General features: G+C 42.1%; 2 protein-coding genes across 3 annotated transcripts; one reads left to right on the top strand and one right to left on the bottom strand.

Annotated features, from left to right (window-relative positions):
• Positions 1 to 291: 291 nt before the first annotated feature.
• abcb8 (ATP-binding cassette, sub-family B (MDR/TAP), member 8) lies at positions 292 to 5,577 on the bottom strand. Of its 2 annotated transcripts, XM_029705227.1 has the most exons (16): positions 5,264 to 5,481; positions 4,547 to 4,883; positions 4,262 to 4,417; positions 4,047 to 4,141; positions 3,781 to 3,886; positions 3,365 to 3,526; positions 3,106 to 3,191; positions 2,858 to 2,955; positions 2,661 to 2,766; positions 2,477 to 2,510; positions 2,217 to 2,353; positions 2,021 to 2,115; positions 1,776 to 1,909; positions 1,439 to 1,586; positions 971 to 1,221; positions 292 to 744 (listed from the first exon to the last, which is right to left on the bottom strand). In XM_029705227.1, exons 1-16 carry the CDS (start codon positions 5,359 to 5,361, stop codon positions 661 to 663), a joined length of 2,127 nt encoding a protein of 708 aa, XP_029561087.1. In that variant the 5' UTR covers positions 5,362 to 5,481; the 3' UTR covers positions 292 to 660. The 2 variants fall into 2 exon arrangements, 1 of the variants encoding a protein (XP_029561087.1); XR_003868396.1 differs by lacking the exon at positions 292 to 744 and having other exon boundaries at positions 1,078 to 1,221; positions 1,439 to 1,605; positions 5,264 to 5,577.
• Positions 5,578 to 5,661: 84 nt separating this feature from the next.
• On the top strand, positions 5,662 to 23,659 carry LOC115157188 (autophagy-related protein 9A). The gene is made up of 15 exons (XM_029705226.1): positions 5,662 to 5,959; positions 6,562 to 6,697; positions 6,971 to 7,014; positions 9,588 to 9,652; positions 9,775 to 9,945; positions 12,626 to 12,767; positions 13,104 to 13,852; positions 14,186 to 14,339; positions 17,218 to 17,397; positions 18,093 to 18,338; positions 18,599 to 18,840; positions 19,079 to 19,172; positions 19,280 to 19,367; positions 19,512 to 19,690; positions 20,054 to 23,659. The coding sequence occupies exons 2-14, from the start codon at positions 6,589 to 6,591 to the stop codon at positions 19,670 to 19,672; spliced, it is 2,445 nt and encodes an 814-aa protein (XP_029561086.1). The 5' UTR covers positions 5,662 to 5,959; positions 6,562 to 6,588; the 3' UTR covers positions 19,673 to 19,690; positions 20,054 to 23,659.
• Positions 23,660 to 24,240: the final 581 nt, after the last annotated feature.

Below are 24,240 nucleotides of genomic sequence, written 5' to 3' on the forward strand. Positions count from 1 at the left end.
TATTTTTAATACATACGCATGTGAAAATCTGTTTTCACTTTGTCATTATGGGTGTGGATGAGGGAAAAAATATTTGATCCATTTTAGAAATAGGCTGTAAGGTAACAAAATGTGGAAAAAGTAAAAGGGTCTGAATACTTTCCGAATGCACTGTAGGTAGCACACAAGGTCATTTTTCTGTTTCTAGCCAGATGTATAATGTTCCTGTTTTGACTATTTTAATAGAGTGGGTTAGGTCTGCTCTGTACCAAATTAGCATTCTCTCTCTCTCTCGCTCTCTCTGAAAACAGATTAGTGGATGAATAGAATTTAATGATTAAAAGTCTTGCAAAATGTACAGACACAGGACAGGGCCAAGTAACCCTGCTAAAACCACATTCACATCCTGTACAGTTAGTATTCTCTCCCTATAAACAACACATGATTAACACTTGCAATTTCAGCAGCCTTACTTGGGCCACAATAAAATATAATCCAGTTGGTCCGCCCATACATTTGGCTTGCAAAAAATGGAATTTGACATTGGACCATTAAACTAAATCAACTTTACACCAACATAAAACAAGTGATAATAGCTATGCATCTTTTTCATTTCTTATGAAAAGGCTGTCCCTAGTTCATGATATAGGCCTACAGTTCTGTGCCATATCAAAGTAGTGTTCACTTCTCTCCCGCTGATCTCTGCCTGCGTATCAGGTCAGCATACAGCCCTCCTTTGCTCAGCAATTCCATGTGAGTTCCAGCCTAGGAAGAGACAAGACAAAAACTATACAACCAAGCTTTTGTAATTAAATTGACATACATCATTACACGTGTTGTGATGCTCTTTAAAAAACTTTGCGATTATTATTACTTTAATGACAAGAAAACGTGATTGGGATAAGTGTCCAATATCTGGGAAAAAAACACCAATGGGACAGAGGACAATAGACATCCCTCTCTTCCTTCAGTGCTTTAGCCGCTCCCTCACCTCTACGATGCGTCCGTTGCTCATGACACAGATGAGGTCTGCCCTCTGGATGGTGCTGAGTCTGTGGGCAATGATGAGCACAGTGCGTCCTGTGGTGGCCCGGTCCAGAGCCTCTTGCACCACCCGCTCTGACTCTGCGTCCAGTGCACTGGTGGCCTCGTCCAGGACCAGGATACTGGGGTTCTTGATCAGGGCACGGGCAATGGCAATACGCTGCTTCTGGCCCCCTGACATAGTCACTCCTCGCTCACCTATGTGTCCACAGAGGTACAATACTCAGTAAAAGCACTTATTGTAATGCAATTAGTACTACTTATGTTAAAAAGTACTTAAGTACATTTGATTTGAATATGTGTGTCTGGGATTTATAAGAGTGGTATAGACTAGTAATAAATCAGAGGATGTTAGAACTGGAACTTTCACAAAAAAATATATGTTTTTTTTCCTCAAATTTGTGTTGTCACTTACCAACCACAGTGTTGTATCCATCTGGAAAGCCTGTGATAAAGCGGTGGGCGTTGGCCTGCTTGGCAGCATTGATGACCTCAGCATCAGTGGCCTCCGGCTTTCCAAAGCGAATGTTCTCCATCACGGAGGAGCCAAACAGCACAGGCTCCTACACGCAGGGGTGGGTTCTGAATTGTTAATAACAAAGTAACATTGCTATCACTGTTATTATGGCAAAAATCACACAAGAAGGCTGTTTCTTACGGAGGAAAATGGCCAAATCTGAAGCAGTTCTGAAAGAAGATCCTAGAACATCCTTATGCACTAGAAAACAGAATGATTATTCTAGAACATTTACCTGATTGATAAATCCAATGACTTGTCCTCTGAGCCAGGATGGGTCCAGTGTCCGGATATCCAGGCCATCCAACATGATCACACCACTGCTGGGGTCATAGAACCGCTCCAACAAGGAGGCCACTGTGGACTTCCCTGCAGTGTAGGAGAACCATAACTGACACATCATTTTCATAAATATTTCATTATGTTTATGTAATCAGACTAATTGAGAACTTGTATCCATGGGAACGCATGGAACATTACCTCCTCCGGACTCTCCAACGATTGCAACAGTCTTACAGGGGGGGATGATGAGGTTGAAGTTCTTTAGGATCTGTTGGCCAGGTCTCGTTGGGTAACTGGAAAAACAAATTTAAAACAATTAACTTACTGATATATATCATTTGTGTGTGTTTGTGTGTGTCTTTTTGTTAATTTTGTCTTTCTGATGTGGTCATGCCTGAAAGTAATGTTCATGAAGTCCACCCGTCCTGTCAGAGATTTGTAAGGAATGCGGCCTCCACCCGAAAGTGGAATGGTAGGCTCCAAAGACAGGTACTCGAAAACACGGGCCCCAGAGCTGAGGCCTCTGACCATCTGCAAAACATGGTAGGTTCTAATTTCTTATTGCCATATCAACTGATCACCTTGTGAAACCTGAAACTCTACATTGATAGCAATGTATTTCTGACTTCTTCTATACGTCAAGTCTTTACTCACTTGGCCAAACAGGATAGAGATGCTGGCCAAAGACCTAAGAAAAATAACAGAAGGAAAGGTCAAATCCAATTTGTTATTCACCTAACGTTCATTGAACACTTCCATTTGATAATGCAAGCATTTGGCACGTTACAGTGTGAGAGTTTAGCTTAAGTGTTATCTTTGCTAACAACAAGTATTTTACCTCTGCACCGTCTGTGAAGCCACCAGGAAAGACATGAGGTCACCTGGAGACATTTCATCACCTGCCATCAATGACCCACCAGCAAAGATGGTGCCTAAAACAATGCCTGCAAGAAAAGGAACCATGTAACAGATAAGCAATGGCATACTTAAATAAATAGCAAGTTCGATCCACTATTCATGATAAAAGGAACTCACAGTTCAGGACGATATTTGACATTCCTTGGAAAACAGCTATCCTTGAGCCTAGAGATTCATTCATCTCGCATGATTTGTCCACTTCCCAGGCATATAACCTGCAAAACACAGACAAATAGTTACATTCTTTCACACAATTCCTCTAATAAGGGGTGAAATTAGGAATGCTTTGAAAGACAATTGTGACTTTATTATAGGGCAGGTCTGATAATATTGTCTGATCTGGACTATAATAGACTGTAACTCACTGCATCTCTCGCTCCTCCATGGCGAAGGCTTTCACTGTCCTCACATTGCCAAGGGCCTCATCTGCCACCCCTGTTGCTTTCGACACCTACACACCCACAACAATACTGTATATCAGTCTAGACACAGACAGACACCAATTCTCCATGCTGTAGTTCTGATAAACTCAGTAGAATGCTTTCTCAGTTGACACTTTTATCAATTTCTCTAATGTGTTTTAGATAGTGAATGAGTCAGAGTCGGAATGAGTGATGATGTCACCTGTTCCTGAGCCAATCGGGACAGCCTGCGAAGGAATGAGCCAATCAGAGCTCCTGCCCCCACCAGACAGGGAAGTATCACCACTGTCATACCAGTGAGTTTAGGGGAGATGACATAGAGGGACACGAAACAGCCAACCGTCTGTGTTACACTCCGCAGGCCCTATAGATATGAGTAATTGAGGCAATATCATTAGATATCGATCTTGTGAACTGTCTCTAGATGGGAGCAACAGCTAATGAATAAATTATACTGAAAGGTTATGGCAATATGTAATAGGGAAGTGCATAGGGGACCACAATGGAAATTAGCTTTATTGTGTTTTTATCCTAGATCATTTTGAATGTATGTTGTCTCCGGCTGGAGCAGCCTACTACTTTTAATTATCCAATAAATTCATATGTACACAGCCATACCTGAGAGACGACCAGTTTGAAGGAAGACTTGAACTCCTGAATATCAGCAGTCAAACGGTTCACCAGCATGCCAGTTTTGTTGGAATCAAAGAAGGCTACATCTTGCCTGAAACAAAAATGCCAAGTCTTGTGTTAGCAAGAGTAAAAGTGGGACAGTGGATAGAAGGTCTAGTGACATCTAGTCAGTCACTCTACTCTCTGTCTTGGAACTGGTCTATTCTACCTCTTGTTGCTTTCAATATATATTACAGCAACTGGGTTTATACCTGAGTAAAGATTGGAAAAGAGTCTTTCTCATGTCTGCTGCTACTCGCTCCCCTACCCTGGAAAGCAGGATGATGTAACCAGTCGTGAGCAAACCCTGAAGCCAAGAAAGAGATTTCATGACCATATTGTTTTTCTATGTATTCCACAGAAATAGATTTTTCAATCTACATTTAAATTAAATCATTGACAATGACTTTTTTGACAAACAACTTACTTGGAGACCATACAATCCCAGCAACTTCAGAGCAGGTCCCCTCATCTCTCTCATGTAATTCCCAGTATGTTCTCTCATGTAGCGTGCCACTATGTTCACCAGATCGCCCAACATCAGGGGAATTTGAATATTCAAGATGGCAGCACCAAAAGCAAGCTGAAAGAAAATCATGATTGGTCTGAAATCACTCAGCATTCCAATACAATTAAAACACCACTGGAGTTTAGCCAGCATGTTACTGTCTAAACAGTAGATTGTCCAGTGGTGTTAAGTTATGTTGCTCACCACGACAGCACCAAGAAGGGCAAAAAGCTGGGGTTTGACAAACTCCCACAGGATATGCCAGTCGAACTCAGGCTCAGTTTCTTTGGCTTCAAGCTCTAGCAGAACATTGTTATTCACATCTGCCTGGCAATATGCTACACTGCCAAGTAGTCGAGCAGAGATGGTGAGAACCACTGGCCCCAAGATTAACTTCAGGGCCCCCCCTGGTGGTCTTGACATCCAGCAGGCAGATTGGCGGACTGCTGCTTGAGCCAGACCCCAGATACGCCCAGCAGCATTACTTGGCTGTCCAGAGGAGTTGCCTGCATTGGCCAATTGTGTTGTGTATAGCCGTGATCTGAAACGAAAACAAAACAAACAAACAATATAACAAGCTGTACTGTTTGTAGTGTGATCTGTATTATACAAGTTTGAGAGACATGGACAACATGAGCTTAACAACTAATAATAACTATGTGGTGGGCTTTTCACTCAATGTATTGTTAAAATGGTGACAAAAAAAAGTTACAAAGGGCATATGACACTTCTGGATGGTCCATTCCATTAACGTCACTTTACTGAACAGTGAACAACACTACTTACAACTTTGGGACAGAGCTGAACTAATATTGTTTTCATAATGAATCATATTAGCTAGTGTAAAGTCTAAGGTCTGTAACTACAGTAGCTGTCTGATCAGCTGACTACCGGCATTAGCCAACTTGAACGTTGTCCTACCGTGGCTGTCTCCATAAATCTTGTGTTCTACTCAAATGCGAGTAGAGGGGGCGCAACGGTGCAGTTGTGCTGACTCTATTACAAAGTAAGTGAAACATATTTAGACGTTTTCACGGAAATCTGACAAAATTCAAAGAATCTGAGCGCTTAGCTCAGAAGGGTACAAGGAACAACATGCAGGCTGCCATGTTGACACTATCCCAGAATGCATCTCATTGGCACAGTAAATTGGATCATGTTTACTGTCAATAACAAAACAAGCATTTTGATCACTAAAAACAATGTTAAAAGATAATGAATCTTTATTCATTATCATTGGCAAGGATTATCTCTGTCATTGGGAAATTAAAAAAAGACATTCGTCTCGCGGAAGTGACGATCGTTAAAATTAAGTGACGTCAAATTGTGTTTTGTTGACATATGTTTGTGAAACACAAAACAGTGGAAGCCCACGAATGATCTCTAGCTATTTATCTGGCCAGCTACTGTTAGTTAGGTTGTTATCAACCCTTAATAGCTATTAGTTAAATATATAATATTGGTTATTCCAATAGCTCGACAAATAACCAGGCCACTTGAATTTAGAATTCTGCGAATGGACCGTGAAGGGAACAATAACGTTAATAGCATTACATCAAGGCAAGGATAAACGAGTAACGTTAACTGACTGGCAAGCAAGAAAATAAGCTGATCGAGGTAAGAACAGTTAGCTACCTTGCTAGATAGTTAGCTACTTGGTAGTTTGTTGCTGCCTTTGTTGGTGTTAGGTAACGTTAACCATTCAACGTCACATTGTAATGCTACGTATCTAACTAACGTTAACTAGCGTAATAGCTACAGTAGCAAGCTATCCCCAGCTGTCTGATTTCGCTTTAGCGAATGTTAGCTAGCTGTAAAATGACTGGTTGGTTGTTGACAACAAGTAACCAACATAACCCAATATTTAGTAAATCTAACTAACGTTAGCTATGTAACGTTATGTCTATTTCTGTTAGCTAGCCAACGTTACCTGTCACACTGTCGTGAACACGACTGCTAGCTAACGTTAGCAAGTTAGATTCCAAGAAAGGCAAGAATGCATAAAAGACCAGATATTTTAAACCTAACGTTACACTTACTTGGTTATCTAACCCTCCAGTTGAATGTTGTTGACAGCTCATCTTGCTATGAATTGTCTCACACAGCTGACATCTATGTAGTGTGTGTTCACTGTGTCTGACACTCGTCGTTGATGAATGCTGCTCTTTTCAATCCACACCACAATAACACTGTGTGTGTTCCCAACTTGCCTATTGGAGGAGGTACAGGGGAGAATGTGAAGGACAATGGCGAACTTTGAAGCTTACCAGGAGTACCAGCGGATTGATGACTTTGAGGAGGACTCACCTCCCGGGGAGGAGGACCTATTAGTGCATGTGCCAGAGGGCCTGAGTGGTACTGTACTGGTTTTATTATAACGTAATATATATTGTCCTATCAGGGATAGACATAAAGGCTATGTTATGGTATAATATGATTTGGTGTGATAATGTGATTCCTTGTAATGACACAGTACTACTATTTCCTATACGCCCAGGCTCGAGATTAACTTAGTTGTTGTTTTCTTCAAATCATACCTGATTACTACTGTTATTGCTGTTTTGTTGAACAAAAGTAATGGTTTCATTAAGTCTCAATGCTACTTTTATTCCCAACCCTAATTTGCAGACTCATGGCACCATATCAAGAATCTGGACAACTTCTTTACAAGAATATCCTTTTAAGACATTTTTGTGATAAACATGTTTCTCTGGCAATATACAGTACCAGTCAAAAGTTTGAACACCTACTCATTCAAGGGTTTTTCTTTCTTTATTTTTTTTACATTGTAGAATAATAGTGAAGAGATCAAAACACACATGGAATACTGTAGTAACCAAAAAAGTGCGAAACAAATCAAAATATATTTTAGATTCTTCAAAGTAGCCACCCTTTACCTTGATTACAGCTTTGCACACACTTGGTATTCACTCAGCCTGCTTCACCTGGAATGCTTTTCCAACGGTCTTGTTCCCACATACTTGTTGGCTGCTTTTCCTTCACTCTGCGGTCCAACTCATCCCAAACCATCTCAGTTGGGTTGAGGTCGGGTGATTGTGGAGGCCAGGTCATCTGATGCAGTGTAACAGTTTAGCTTCCATCCCTTTCCTTGCTCCTACCTGGGCTCTGCACACATCGACAACAGCCACCCTCGAAGCATCGTTACCCATCGCTCCACAAAAGCCGCGGCCCTTGCAGAGCAAGGGGAACAACTACTTCAAGGTCTCAGAGCGAGTGACATCACCAATTGAAACGCTATTAGCTCGCACCCCGCTAACTAGCTAGCCATTTCACATCGATTACACTCATCCCCCTTTTGACCTCCTCCTTTTCCGCAGCAACCAGTGTAACAGTTTTGCTTCCGTCCCTCTCCTCGCCCCTACCTGGGCTCAAACCAGGGACCCTCTGCACCCATCAACAACTGCCTCCCACGAAGCATCGTTACCCATTGCTCCACAAAAGCCGTGGCCCTTGCAGAGCAAGGGGAACAACTACTTCAAGGTCTCAGAGCGAGTGACGTCACCAATTGAAACGCTATTAGCACACCCCCCGCTAACTAGCTAGCCATTTCACATCGGTTACAGCAGCACTCCATCACTCTCCTTCTTGGTCAAATAGCCCTTACACAGCGTGGAGATGTGTTGGGTCATTGTCCTGTTAAAAAACAAATGATAGGCCTACTAAGTGTAAACCAGATGGGATGGTGTATCGCTGCAGAATGCTATGGTAGCCATGCTGGTTACGTGTGCCTTGAATTCTAAATAAGTTGCAGACAGTGTCACCAACAAAGCACCATCACACCTCCTCCTCCATGCTTCACGGTGGTAACCACACATGTGGAGATCGTCCGTTTACCTACTCTGCATCTCACAAAGACATGGCGGTTGGAACCAAAATTCTCAAATTTGGACTCATCAGACCAAAGGACAGATTTCCAATGGTCTAATGTCCATTGCTTGTGTTTCTTGGCCCAAGCAAGTCTCTTCTTCTTATTGGTGTCCTTTAGTAGTGGTTTCTTCACAGAAATTCGACCATGAAGGCCTGATTCAAGCAGTCTCCTCTGAACAGTTGATGTTGAGATGTGTCTGTTACTTGAACTTTGTCAAGCATTTATTTGGGCTGCAATTTCTGAGGCTGGTAACTCTAATGAACTTATCTTCCACAGAAGAGGTAACTCTGGGTGTTCCTTTCCTGTGGCGGTCCTCATGAGAGCCAGTTTCACAGCGCTTGATGATTTTTGCGACTGCACTTGAGACTGCACTTGAGAAACTTTGAAAGTTCTTGACATTTTACGTATTGACATACCTTCATGTCTTAAAGTAATGATGGACTGTCGTTTCTCTTTGCTTATTTGAGCTGTTCTTGCCGTAATATGGACTTGGTCTTTTACCAAATAGGGCTATCTTCTGTATAACACCCCTACCTTGTCACAATACAACTGATTGGCTCAAACACATTAAGAAGTAAAGAAATTCCACAAATTAACTTTTAACAAGGCACACCTGTTAATTGAAACGCATTCCAGGTGACTACCTCATGAAGCTGGTTGAGAGAATGCCAAGAGTGTGCAAAGCTGTCATCAAGTCAAAGGGTACTTTGAAGAATCTTAAATATAAAATATATTTAGATTTTTTTGGTTACTACATGATTCCATATATGTTATGTCATAGTTTTGATGTCTTCACTATTATTCTACAATGTAGAAAATAGTAAAATAAAGAAAAACCCTTGAATGAGTAAGTGTATCCAAACCTTTGACTGGTACTGTGTATTGTAGCTTATTGTTTTGGAAATATGCATTACTTTCAGTATGATGTTTAAAATTGCAGCTTTATCATGTCTGTTATCATTATTATCACCTAACAATCTCATTTAGAAAGGAGCAATTTTAAACACCGCTTTGACATTAATATGATTCTGACAGTACGATGTGGCTGTAAATAAATGCAGCTCATGATGCACAGTGACTTTAAATAAGAGACTTGCCTCAGGAGAACGACTTTCAATTATGTGTGTCCTTCCAGAATGTCCTCTGTACTTTAATGATATTGATGCCATACTGGTTCACTTTACGTTGCTTTGTTGTGGTTTTGTTTCTCTGTAATGGATGTATTAAGTCTACTTAAAAAAACCTACATCATGGTTATTATTTGATTAGCCATCAACGATTACTTCAAGAGTGGTTGTTTTGTAGGCTATGATAAAAAAAACACTTGACTCTGTTTTCCTTAACTCAAATTTCCACATCTATCAGTTTCATCAGAAAAATGGCTTCGCTTGTATGATGTTATCAGAGTTCTTTGAACTTTTGTAAGTATATCCATTTGTTTACAAACCTCATGTTAATGTAAGATTGTTTCAACTTTTAAGACAATATTCAAAGTTTATATCGGCTAATGTTTAACCCCAACATCTCAAACTCCTTATTGCAGTCAGTTCCTGTTTGTGGTCACTTTCACAACATTCCTCTTCAACTGTGTGGAGTATGATATACTGTTTGCCAACCGGGCAGTGAACCACACAGGACCTAGCCAGAACCCCCTGGACAGGAACAAGGTCTCTCTGCCTGATGCCATCCTACCAAGCCAGCAGTGCACTGAGAGGTAGGTCAATCAACATTGGCTTAATAGGTGGATTGGTAGCCTATATAGGCATGTGTAGTTGAGGTAGAAATAGTTGTCATTGTTGCCAGTTCAGGTTTATTGTTTTTGTACATGATCCCTCAGAAACAAATCCTTGACTGCAAAGGTAATTTTGGGTGGTTTTCTGACGTACCGCCTTGTCTTACCACTACAACGCCTCTCCCCCATGTGACCTTGTTATGTGTATTTACTGACATGTATGTGTAACTGATAGATGCACACACACACACTACTTGTTCATGTTTTTACATGTATGTCAATTGTAAAGTATTTTGTCTGTAATGTCTTATTCGTTTTATGTCGAACCCCAGTAAGACTAGCTGTCACTAATGGGGATCGCAAAATCACTGCCAATGCCAGAATGTAAATCCATCTTCATGACATTGGGTATTTTATTCTCTTGTGACTAGACAGAATTATACTAGGGTATACATCTCAGAGCCTGCAGAACTTCATCAGGCCGGAAAAGGGGATTTCCAGCTAAATGTAATGATGACCTGTAATTCTGAGGCTAATGTTTGCTTATTGGGTTATGTCAGATGAGGTTTTACTGTAAGACATGCTCACATTCATAGAGATACGCTGTGGAGCGCAGAGCTCTGGCCTACTTTCACATTGCCTGTGGGTTATACTTCCACTCAGAACATTATGATGAAGAAATCATTTTCTTGTTTATCAGAGATGCTAATTGCGATATGAGCTCTTTTGAGTGGCGAAGTCTTATCATTGTCATTTCCTATTATCTAATTGGAAATTAGATAATTAATTTGGAGTGCTATTGGCATGTACGTCTAATTGTGTACAATGGACTGAGGGAAGGCTGCTGTTTTAATGAAATTTGATCCAAAGTTATTTTAGTTAGCCTTGTGTGCTGTGAACTAGGTGAACCCTCGTGTTGAAGAGCTTAGTTAGACCTACCGAGCAAAGGCTTTGGTAGTCATGACTTCTCTGTCAAAGACAAATCTGAAATATAAATTAAGTTCCCTGCAACTACATTTGAATAGTTTATTTCAAAATACTAAATCATCCGCATAGCCTCGGCCTAAAACACTTGGAAACACGAGGCAAGTTGCAACACCGTCAGCCTGTAGTTGATGACAGGTTCTTGAAGCAGGTTATTTGTGTATCAGTGCACTGTGTTCAGAGTAATACCAGGGAAAACAATGTAATGGATAGCCCCTACATGGTAAGTCTCACACAGGGACAGCTCACTGAGTAGCTGAAAGGAGTCACTCTTGAGGTCTGGGTAGGCAGTCTGTGGACCCCATGACACACCCAAGCTCTGCTGCGAGACCCAGTCCCCTCCACCCCCACCACAGCCACATTTCTTTCCAAGATGGATAAACAAGCTTTCCTGTTTTCATATCATTAATCTGGTTCTGCACACAATCACAATCTTAGGCTGCCCCCCCCCCCCCTCTCTAAGAACCCTCCATGACTGAATGGGTGTTTAGACGGAAGATGATGACACACCACTGCTAGGAATTCTAATCGAGGAACAGTATGTCCCATCATTTAAAACCACAGACTCTCCCATCCTCCCCCTAACTCCTCCCTATTTTACCATTTGAGTTGGTCTGGAAATGAAAAGATGTCACACAAATCCGGAAGTAGCCTAACTTTGTCACGTTGTTTGTTTTTAGTTTTTTTATTTCCAAATTAAACTCCTGAATGTATTTTTATGTTCATTGTTCATTCTCCTGAATATGTTTACCAGGGTGGTTACCTAGATCAGTGGTTCCCAAACTTCCAGCATTAGGGAACACCCCCCCACTAATGATGCACTACCCAATTTTTAAATTGCACCTTGTGCATTCTACTATTTAAACTTTCAAGAGTAAGTTGAAAAGTGAACTAAGTTTCTTTAAAAAAAAAAAAAATTAAATTGGAGTTTAGGAACTACTGAGCTAGATCATAACCTGTGTGTGACTTGTTCTGTGTTTTGAAATGACATGGGATACTTAAAAGTTTACCAGCTGATTCTCAGCAGCTCTCTGATATGCAGGAGAGACAACGTTAGTTGGACATAACCAAGCCACAAACCTTAAACAGGAGTTAATTTACCTAAGATACCTCTCAGGCCCAACAACATACATTACAACATAAGGTTGGTTCAGGTCACGTGTGAGGAGTCTTAAACTAACAGATTTATAAGGCTCCTTTACTCTCATTTGTAGATAGTTAGTTATGGTCATACATCAATGGTGGATATAAATAATTTTGACCTTCTATGCATGGCCTGCATCATCATCCAAAGGGGTATAGTAGTAGGTGCCAGGTGCACCTGTTTGACTGTGTCAAGAACTGCAACGCTGCTGGGTTTTTCACGCTCAACAGTTTCCCTTGTGTATCAGGAATGGTCCATCACCCAAAGGACATCCAGCCAACTTGACACAACTGTGAGAAGCATTGGAGTCAACATGGGCCAGCATCCCTGTGGGACGCTTTCAACACCTTGTAGAGTCCATGCCCTGACGAATTGAGGCTGTTCTGAGGGCAAAGGGGGTGCAACTCAATATTAGGAAGGTGTTCCTAATGTTTTATACCCTCTATACACATGCATTTTCCATTCATTGAAATCAACCTCTAATGTCAAACAGAGACTAAAAATATGAATTATTTCATCCCTTCTTTTCCCCAGGATCCAGGAGAACAGTTGGATCATCTTCCTGCTCATCATGGCGACCATCTTCTGGGTCTACCGGATGATCAAGGTCTTCTGCAACATCCTCAGCTACTGGGAGATACGCCAGTTCTACATCAAAGCACTGAAGATCAGCATGGTAAGGCTTTTTTTATGTCCACTGGACATAAGGGGTTGACATTTTTATGTCAACCCCGACATTTTATGTCAACCCCTTAAAGGTTTCAGGGACCAGGAATAACACATTAAGGGATAATTGTATTTTACTTTTGATCCTAGAGTCTCATGAAACAGTGGTATGCCGATTTGTTTTCAGACCGTTTTAGCTTACTGTAGTTGTCAGTTTCCTTGGAATCCATTGGTTTCAAAATATATAAAGAAAAATGTTTGTTATACCCACCCAGCTTACCTGTAAGTAGGTGTCCCTCATATCAGGGTACAAAGTCTGAACACCTTTGACCTCTCCCCTTTCCAGGACGAGCTGTGTAACTTCACATGGCAGGAGGTCCAGGACCGTCTGATCAGCCTGCAGCGGGAGCAGCAGATGTGTATCCACAAGAAGGAGCTAACTGAGCTGGACATCTACCACCGCATCCTGCGATTCAAGAACTACATGGTGGCCATGGTCAATAAGTCCCTGTTACCTGTACAGCTTCAGCTCCCCCTTCTGGGAAACCTGGTGTTCCTCACCCAGGGCCTCAAGTACAACTTTGAGCTGATTCTCTTCTGGGGTCCGGGGTCGCTGTTCCAGAACAAATGGAACCTGCACCCTAAGTACAAGCGAGCAGGGAACCGTCTGGAGCTGGCTCAGCAGCTGAGCCGGGTCATTCTTCTACTAGGCGTGGCCAACCTGCTCCTCTGCCCCTTCATCCTGGTGTGGCAGGTGCTCTACGCCTTCTTCAGCTACACCGAGGTCATCAGGAGGGAGCCAGGGAGTCTGGGAGCACGCCGCTGGTCTATGTTCGGCCGCCTCTACCTGCGCCACTTCAATGAGCTGGACCACGAGCTGCACGGCAGGCTAGGCCGCGGCTACAAGCCCATCTCCAAGTACATGAACTCGTTCACCTCGCCACTCCTCACCGTGCTGGCCAAGAACGTGGCGTTCTTCTCGGGCTCGGTGCTGGCCGTGCTCATCGCACTGACCGTATATGATGAGGATGTCTTGACCGTGCAGCACATCCTGACCGCCATCACCGTGCTGGGAGTGGTTATCACCATCACCAGGTAAGCCACGGGACAGGGGGAATGGTGACCTCTCGGGACCTCTCTTGCAGTGATTTGTGGCTGTGTACCATTTGAAAAAGTCGTTCCTTACCCCTTTCCATTGCAGAGTTGGTATGCAACAGCTCCACCTAGATTCCACCATATTGTTGTCACCCCACCAGTTCTAACAGACAGTAATGAGCGAGGGAGCAGAAGGGAACGTCTTTGTTAGAGAACATTTCAGCCTATGTTAAACCCCCAGACATACCAGTCTGTCCATAATCCATATAATATGTTGTGTTAAATGTTGTGTGAAATAGAGAGATGATGTCTGTGAATATGCCCTCCTCCTAGGTCCTTCATCCCAGACGAACACATGGTGTGGTGCCCGGAGCAGCTGCTGCAGTGTGTGCTGGCTCACATCCACTACATGCCAGACCACTGGAGGGGCAACGCCAACAAGAGCGAGACCCGGGACGAGGTGGCACAGCTGTTTCAGTACAAAGCGGTGGGTGAGAAGGGCCAGACAGTAAATAGAGACTGCTCATTGGCTGCAGCTTAGATAGAATGGAACTACTGAACTATTCAGAGTGTACAAAATATTAGGAACACCTTCCTAATATTGAGTTGCACCCCTTTTGCACTCAGAACATCCTCAATTCGTCGAGGCATGGACTACAAGATGTCGAAAGCATTCCACAGGGATGCTGGCCCATGTTGACTCCAATGCTTCCCACAATTGTCAAGTTGGCTGGATGTCCTTTGGGTGGTGGACCATTTTTGGTTCACACGGGAAACTGTTGAGCGTGAAAAACCCAGCAGCGTTGCAGTTCTTGACACAAACAGGTGCCTGGCACCTACTACCATACACCGTTCAAAGGCACTTAAATATTTTGTCTTACCCATTCACCTTCTGAATGGCACTAATACACAATCCATGTCTCAATTGTCTCAATGCTTAAAAATCCTTCTTTAACCTGCCTCCTCCCTTTCATATACACTGATTGAAGTGGATTTAACAAGTAACATCTATAAGGTATCATAGCTTTTACCTGGATTCAGCTGGTCAGTGTATGACTTTATGACATACGATCTGAAATTTAAATGCTCTTGTAACTAGGGCTGTTGCGGTGGGCGTATTACCGCCACACTGGCGGTCATGAGTCATGAAGGCAGTCAAATTCCACATGACCGTTTAGTCACGGTAATGAGGCTTCTCCAAGCTCTGATTCTGCTGCTGGTCATTAGTAGCCTACCAAACTTGCTAACTGTCACTCTGACATCAATGCAAATGTAATCAAAAATCTAATCAAACACTTCATGAGAGCTCATGTTGTGCAACATTTCCATAGGCTATGCAATTGTGGAAGAAAACAGTGATGGCCGCTATTAAAAAATAGGAGGATCCTATTAGCTTTCTATAGGCTAAGCCTACTATATTTATTTCTCAACTTTCCTAATATTAAGCTCATTGCTTCTCTTTACAACTGGAGTACAGCCTACCTGGCTGGCATGAAAATAAACCATGTGAAAAAGTGTCCTCCATTCGCTATTTAAGTACGTAGATGACATGTCTTTTTTCCCGCTGCCCTGTTTCGATACAGGTGCATGATAATGGTCTGTTCTAAATCAAAACAAATGTCACACATATATTATTTAGTATACACTACTGGTCAAACATTTTAGAACACCCACTCATTCAAGGGTTTTTCTTTTTGCTATTTTCTATATTGTAGAATAATTGTAAAGACATCAAAACTATGAAATAACACATGGAATTATGTAGTAATCAAAAAAGTGTTAAACAAATCAAAATATATTTGAGATTCTTCTAGCCACCCTTTGCCTTTGACAGCTTTGCACACTCTTGGCATTCTCTCAACCAGCTTCACCTGGAATGCTTTTCCAACAGTCTTGAAGGAGTTCCCACATATGCTGAGCACTTGTTGGCTGCTTTTCCTTCACTCTGCAGTCCCACTCATCCCAAACTATTTCAATTTGGTTGAGGTCGGGGGATTGTGGAGGCCGGGTCATCTGATGCAGCACTCCATCATTCTCCTTCTTGGTAAAATAGCCTTTACACAGCCTGGAGGTGTGTTGGGTCATGGTCCTGTTGAAAAACAAGTGATAGTCCCACTATGCCCAAATCAGATGGGATGGTGTATCACTGCAGAATGCTGTGGTAGCCATGCTGGTTAACTGCCTTGAATGCTAAATAAATCAGACAGTGTCACCAGCAAAGCACCACCACACCGTAACACCTCCTCCTCCATGCTTTACAGTGGGAAATATACATGCCAAGATCGTCCATTCACCTACTCTGCGTCTCTCAAAGACACGGCGGTTGGAACCAAAATTCTCAAATTTGGACATTGGACCAAAGGAAATATTTCCACCGGTCTGCTCGTGTTTCTTGGTCCAAGCAAGTCTCTTTTTATTACTGGTGTCCTTTAGTAGTGGTTTCTTTGCAGCAATTTGACCATGAAGGCCTGATTCACACAGTCTCCTCTGAACAGTTGATGTTGAGATGTCTGTTTTTATTTAACCTTTATTTAACTAGGCAAGTCAAGTTAAGAACAAATTCTTATTTATAATGACAGCCTACACTGGCCAAACCCAGACGACGCTGGGCCAATTGTGCTCCGCCATATGGGAATCCCAATCACGGCTGGTTGTGATACAGCCTGGATTCGAACCAGGGTGTCTGTAGTGACGCCTCTAGCACTGAGATGCAGTGCCTTAGACCGCTGCGCCACTCGGGAGCTGTTACTTGTACTCTGTGAACCATTTATTGGGCTGCAAGTTCTGAGGCTGGTAACTCTAATGAACGTATTCTCTGCAGCAGAGGTAACTCTGGGTCTTCCATTCCTGTGGCGGTCCCCATGAGAGCCAGTTTCATCATAGCGCTTGATGGTTTTTGCGACTGCACTTGAGGAAACGTAAAAAATTCTATACATTTTCCCTATTGACCCTCATGTCTTAAAGTGATGTTAGTAACAATGTTAGTAACAATTGAAAAAAGTAAGGGACCTAAACAGCTACCCTGGGGAATTCCTGATTCTAACTGGATTATATTTGATAGAACACAGAGGGTTTTCTTTTATGGAAGCCTGTTAGACAAGTAACTCTTTATCCACATTATAGCAAGGGGTGTAAAGCCATAACACACGTTTTTCCAGCAGCAGACTATGATCAATAATGTCAAAAGCTGCACTGAAGTCTAACAAGACAGCCCCCACAATCAGTTTATCATCAATTTATTAACAATCAGTGAATAACATAGGCTATGTGAAAATTCAAGTTAAGGGTGCAGATATCAAGTCTGAATACCGTCAAATCCAGTATTGTCTGTCTTTGTGTCTGTGTCTCTGTGTCTGTCTGTTTAGCTGTTTATCCTGGAGGAGCTGCTTAGCCCCATCGTCACGCCCTTCATTCTCATCTTCCTCCTGAGGAACAAGTCCCTGGAGATCATTGACTTCTTCAGGAACTTCACTGTGGAGGTAGTTGGGGTCGGAGACATCTGCTCCTTCGCACAGATGGACATCCGTCGTCATGGAAACCCTCTGGTTAGTGCCTGTAATTTAGGGTATGGGAAAGGGACGTTGATATGGAAAGTATTGTCATTACTTTGTTGAAATGAAGACTCTCACTGCTGTTTTTAGGTCAGTGATCACCAGGTCATCATTATTGCATCAGAAATTAATGTGAATGCGTCCTCTCCTGATATTAGTCACTTATGCATAGTTATTTTATATATTTTTTTGTTATTTATCCCCTTTTTCTCCATCATTTCGTGATATCCAATTGCCATCCAATTACTATCTTGTCTCATCACTGCAACTCCCCAACGGGCTCCTTCAAAACATGACCCGCCAAGCTGCGCTTCTTAACACCCGCTCGCTTAACCCGGAAGCCAGCTACACCAATGTGTCAGAGGAAATGCCTTTCAACTGACGACTGAAGTAAAACTGCAGGTGCCCGGCCCGCACAAGGAGTCACTAGAGCGCAATGAGCCAAGTAAAGCCCCCCGGCCAAACCCTCCACTGACCTGGACGACGCTGGGCCAGTTGTGCGCCGTCCTATGGGACTCCCGATCACAGCCGGTTGTGACACAACCTGGGATGGAACCCCAGGCTGTTGTGACATCACAACACTGCGATGCAAAGGCTTAGACTGCTGCGCCACTCGGGAGGCCGCATAGTACATTTTTTTCAATATTGCATTGTTCCAGTGAGTAATTGTCACACATTGTCTGTTTCAGTGGATGTCTGAGGGCCAGACGGAAGCGTCTGTGTACCAGCAGGCTGAGAACGGCAAGACTGAGCTGTCCCTGATGCACTTCACCATCAAGAACCCCCGTTGGCAGCCCCCCCAGGAGAGCTCAGTGTTCATCAGCCATCTGAAGGAGAAGGTGCACCAGGACGCCCAGGGAGGACCCCCTACCCAGCTGCTGCTCTCTGAGGCCCCGCTCTGCTCCTCGCTGCTCTCCAACGGGTCCGGCAATGAAGTTAGTAACTACAGTAACTCCCCACTACACCCACATCCCCATCCAGCTAATTCATTGTCAGTCACAGTTAGTACACAGGTAGATATTTTCCTCAACACTATAATGGCAACCCGACTCTGCTAGTCATTCAACTGTTTCATCCAACAATGATGTGAATGTATTGCAATTTGTCTAAGGTTTGTTATTGGATTACAGTATGTTGAGTTATATATTGACAATTTGCTTGTATACTGACCTCTGGGTTATGTTTTCCTGTCCAGCCTGACAACCTATTGGCAAGTGTCCTGGCCCACCCTGTGCTGACCGCGTCAGGCCTACCAGGCCGAGACCGCCGCTTCGTTCCTCCCAGCACGGCTGCCTCTGCCGCCGCCAGCGTCCTGGCCTCGCTATCCAGCTCCCACTGTCAGCTCCCCCACGCCAGCCGCTCCCGCTCGCATGTCCATCTGCCTTCCACCCACCCCGACAGCACCATGTACTGCAGTGACCGCACCATCATCGACAGGTAGGTAGACCGACACCATGCTCTGCAAACACACACTCTGCAAACACAACACTGTTGTCTAGGTTCATCCATAACGCAAAAGTGTTGATTGATTTGATACAGTACCTGCTTGTCGAAGGTGCATTATTGATTGAATATGAGGTTAGTTGATAGTCTGTGAATTAAGTGATTAATAACAATGTACTTAGATGTTGTTTTTTTTTGACTTGCTGATAATAGCTTGTTTTTATTTCCTCAGCATGTCAGCCAGTGATTCTCGAATGAAGAGCACTACATTGCTTTCAGAGTTTGCCTCGGCTGAGATGAGTCTCCATGCTATTTACATGCATGAGGTAGGTAACCTCGAAGAGGTGGCCTCAGGGTCCTTCTTTTCATTTACCTTTCTACACGCACACACACACCCCCCGAGCGTGTGACGTGTGTTCCACTCTGTCCCTAGGTCCACCAACAGAACTCGCTCCCCCACCAGAGGACATTCGGCCAGTGGCAGAACCCAGTGCCAATGAGAGAGCTAAGCAGCAACGCTGGTACGAAACAGTCATTCATCTGTTTTTATTTACGTAAGATCTTGGCTAACGTCAGATGGAGCGTGTTTGGTAGTTGATAGTTTTTAGCTTATGACATCCAGTTGACCAACTGTCTATGCTCCGACCCTCTATCTACGCAATCAGGTTCTCAGACGCACAGCGTCCACACAGCAGTCAGCCTGTCTAATATGCCCACCCCGCTGCGTCTGGGAGGCTGGACGGAGGAAGAGGAGGGGGATGCAGAGGAAGAGGAAATCCTCAACAGCGGGTCGACTCCTAAACAGGACTCTAGGAGTAGCTATTGAAGTGCCTTAAATAAATGGGTTTGTTCCATCACATCTCTAGATGTACATCTCAAATGTAGAGAATTATTGTGCCATCTAAACCGCTGTGAAATAGCTTTATAACCAAAAATATGAAATAGCTTTATAACCAAAAATATTTATCTGCTGTTTCAAGCTGATGTACAAAACCAAAAGTAAAAAGAAGCAAAAATTAAACTTGTGGAGGGGAAACAGAAATATTGCACATATAATGGATCTACTGCTTATCAGACTTGCTTTCTGTGACTAAAATGTCTATTTGAAAACAGTCGGGTCATACACAATTACATTATGGACCTTTTAAAAATATATATATATCCCACAAGGGATGTGTGGCTGACTGTCTTTTCTCTTCTTTTGCAGTGTTTACACTTTCCTTTCTGGATGAACATTGTGGCCTTAGATGATCTTTTTGGAGTATAGGATAGATAGGACCTTTATGACGTCACACAGCACAGGCAGCTGGGGAACTCATTGGATAACCACTGTCTCCATGCCTCTCCTCCTATCACATCAGGAGGTGTTGTCGTCAGGGAAACCAACTGTATGTCTTCCGTCCCTCTCTCCATGTCATTGTTTTGTTATAGACTGTATTTACATAGCTCATAGGTGTGGTGTGTGTGTGTGTGTGTGTGTGTGTGTGTGTGTGTGTGTGTGTGTGTGTGTGTGTGCACGCGCGCTTTGGGACTCTGGGAAAGAGTGGCATGCACAGCTAGGACACTTGCAGGGCAGGCTTGAGCATGGTACGTAGCAAAACCTGTCACACTTTTGTTGCGTATTCATGTTTTTATATATATATAGATATATATAAGTTTGATTTGTGCATTTGGGAGGTTTACAATGTGGGTCTGGGTTCACTTTCTCATGGTGGAAATGGTGTCTTTCCTGGTGCTTAAGAGACTATGGAGTGAAGGTGTATCATACTAGCTGCCTGACCATTTTCACTATATGAGGAAAGTTAAGTGCAAAATTCTACATTGGCGTATTTGGCCCTTACTTATTGCTTGACATTTGTAAATACACTTTAGCGTCTTACCTCTATATGAATATTTAAGTTTTGTTGTTTTTAGTCCTTGGGGCAGTTTTAATCCTTGGGGGAGATGAAAAGTACTGAAAACAGTGACATGAAGCAGGATGCAACTATACTACTGCTACTACAGATAGGACCCCACAAGAAAATCTGACAAAAGCCTACAGATGGGCTAGATTAATTAACCACAATTGTAAACTGGATAAAATCTAATTAAAAGCTGCTGTCTGATTTAAATGGGCCTAATATTATTCTATTTCTTTAGAATCTTGGGTGACTCTAAGACAGGATTCAACATATAATAACTTGATTATTTTGTATCAAAGTATCTTCCATGTACAGTCTCCACTGGCAACAGGGGTGTTATACTTGACAAAGGTACATACATCAAGATTACATATTTGCCGAAGCAGTAACTACATTGTTGTGGGTAGGTATGAGAATAAGCAATGGAGGGTTGCATATTATGTACAGTAAATCAAGAAGTGTTGTTGTATACATTGATTTTGCATGTACTGCTCAACATTTTGTTTACGAAACACTTTCCCCTATGTATACACAAGTGAACTTTATTATTATTTTGCAATTTCAGCAATCAGATCTGGAGGGTTAAACCTGCTGGTTTTCTGTTCTACCTGATAGTTAATTGCACTCACTTGGTGTCCCCGGTCTAAATTAGTCCATGATTAGAGGGTACAATGAAACAATACAGTGGAACTAACTTTGAAATGCAGAGTTGAGATTGAGGGTTATAGAGGATGATGTGAGCTGGCCAATCAGCGGTCTACTCACATTAATATTTTTAATGACTTGTTATACACCCACACCATTCTGTTGTTGGGGTATGCCCACACCATTCTGTTGTTGGGGTATGCCCACACCATTCTGTGTTTGGGGTATGCCCACACCATTCCAACACAGAATAGCATTATTTTTTTTAAAGAATTTTACATACTTCATTCAAAAAATTTCACTCATATTGTAATGAATTATATGTCATATTTCATAGAAATATGGAAACTGGACCGTTACTTTAATATATTTCATTTAGTATTTATTGTTGAAAAATTATCTTTATAGTAAATACATTCATACCAAATATGATTGGGATCTAATGTTAATAACGGAATGTCTTAACAGAAATCTTGAAGGCGCCCCATGTAAATCTAACTTGTTTTCCTTAATGTATGTCTCATACAACATTGAACAAAACTGATTTTTGGAATCTTTTTGTTAAATTGCCTTTGACAAAACATATTTGGATATGCAACTTTGACATGAAACAATCCTTCATGCGTGGTTCAGCACCCCTTGCTGGTTTCATCAGTACAATACAACTCAAAGGAGAGCAAACTTGTCTGCATGTAAATCAGCCATCATCCCTAGAAATAAGTGGCATGATGTATCATTGGTACTGTAGCCAGAATGGCTTATTGAAACATTACACAAAAGCTCCATTACTGCATCCATGTCCCACTGATACAATAACCTAGTCCACACCTATATGTATATCTCTGTATCCTCCACAACATTTTAGTCATTTAGCAGCTGCTCTTATCCAGAGCGACTTACAGTAGCGAGTGCATACATTTTTGTTCTGGTCCCCCGGTGGGAATCAAACCCACAACCCTGGCATTGCAAGCACCATGCTCTACCAACTGAGCCAAACAGGACCACTATTGTAAGACTTTAGAGAGTATATGTGTTTGACGACTTTTTTTGTGTTTTGAAGTGGTGTGGATGTAGACATCAACCCCACTATGCTAAGCTAACGTTGACTCAAAAAGTTTTGCACTGATTGAAAATAAAAATTATATTGATAGAGACCTGCATCAAACTAAATTTTAGATCAAGCCGAGGTCTCAAAGGAACAGTGAGTGGAACTCCCATTCTGAATGGCCTCTCTCACTGTATATATAATAACCATATGCGGGATTGTTATCATCCATAACGTGGGCCTATCACAGACCTGATTGTTGTTACCTCTGGTCAGCAAAGGTTCACCAATTAGTGGGAAATGTCTGTCAATGTTTTAAGTGACATTATAGGCCTAGTCAATGCCACATATGGTATTGCTGTTGGTGTTCCATTTGTTTTACTGATGTAATGATTTTTAGGGGAGACATGGTAGTTCATGAGTCTTGTCAGTTTCCGTAGCTAGATTGCACTGCCTCTCCCTATCTTTTTTATTTTATTATTTTTGCTTTATTTTGAGCAGTGCCTTAGGGTTAGCTTTAGTTCTTATTAGAAACCATTGAAACCGTCAGAGCTAATTTTACTTTGTATTTTAGCAGCACATAATGTACAGTATTTCTTTTGGCAGGATTGTCATGTTTTGGCACCAAGTATACAGTGGGAATTGTATTCTAATATTGTTGGTGAGTCCTGTGTAACATTAACTACAACAGACTGATATTTGACGTCAAAGTAGTCAAATCACTTTCACCTGATGACAGAATTAATCTGATCAAAGTGTTTCATTCTGTACTGTCTGCCTCCCCAGTCCAAAATAATCAGTTGGGGAGTGGAAATGTTCTATACCCTTTTCATTTATGTTTAATTATTATTTAATTCCATCCTTGAGGCTCCCCATTCAATATCATCGCTTCTTTTCCACTACAAACCAGTCCCCCAAAAAACAAAAACATTTTGACTGGTACAAGGTGCTACGTTTTCATATTCTAGTGTTGAATAGATTTTGAGCCATCTATTCTTTGTTACTTAGGTTTGTTCTTTTTGTTTGTTTTGTTTAATTTAAGAAACACTAGCTGAGAATGAACAATGCCAAAATAACTTGTTTTCAGCAAAGCTTTATCATACACATTTTATTTGTTTTCTGTAACTGAATAGGCAAAGGAATTCTTATTGTGTGTATTTAATCATTGAAGTGTGTCCCAAGAGCTAATGTACTTGATTTGAAATAAAAAATGTAATATACATTCTGTTCTATGCATTTCTTGAGTTTCCTTGGCAATGTTTGCATAGAGATCCTTATAGAGATCTATGCACTTGCATAGAGATCCTTAGACCGCAAGTGGCAGTCTAACCAAAAGGGTTATCTTTCAGGATTTCTGAGTATTTTACATTACAGTATTTTTGTCACGACTTCCACCAAAGTCAGTCCCTCTCCTTGTTCGGGCGGTGTTCGGCAGTCGACGTCACCGACCTTCTAGCCATCGCTGATCCATTTGTCATTTTACATTGGTTTTCTCTTGTCTTCCTTCACACCTGGTTCCAATCCCATCAGTTACATGTTGAGTATTTAACCCTCTGTTTCCCCTCATGTCTTTGTTGGAGTTTGTTTAGATTGTATGTGATGTGCGACTGGTTTTGTACTCACTTTGTTATTTTGTACATTTTGGTTGTTTTGGAGTTTTGTCAGCATTTATTAAATAACTGTTTATACCAAGTTCGTTCTCCTGCGCCTGACGTCCCTGCCACCAACACGCACCCCTTATAATTTTACGCTACACGCTTGGCACACCTGTATTTGGGGAGATTCTTCTCTGCAGCTCCTCTC

The sequence above is a fragment of the Salmo trutta genome, chromosome 21 (assembly GCF_901001165.1).
Source record: "Salmo trutta chromosome 21, fSalTru1.1, whole genome shotgun sequence".
Classification (NCBI taxonomy): domain Eukaryota; kingdom Metazoa; phylum Chordata; class Actinopteri; order Salmoniformes; family Salmonidae; genus Salmo; species Salmo trutta.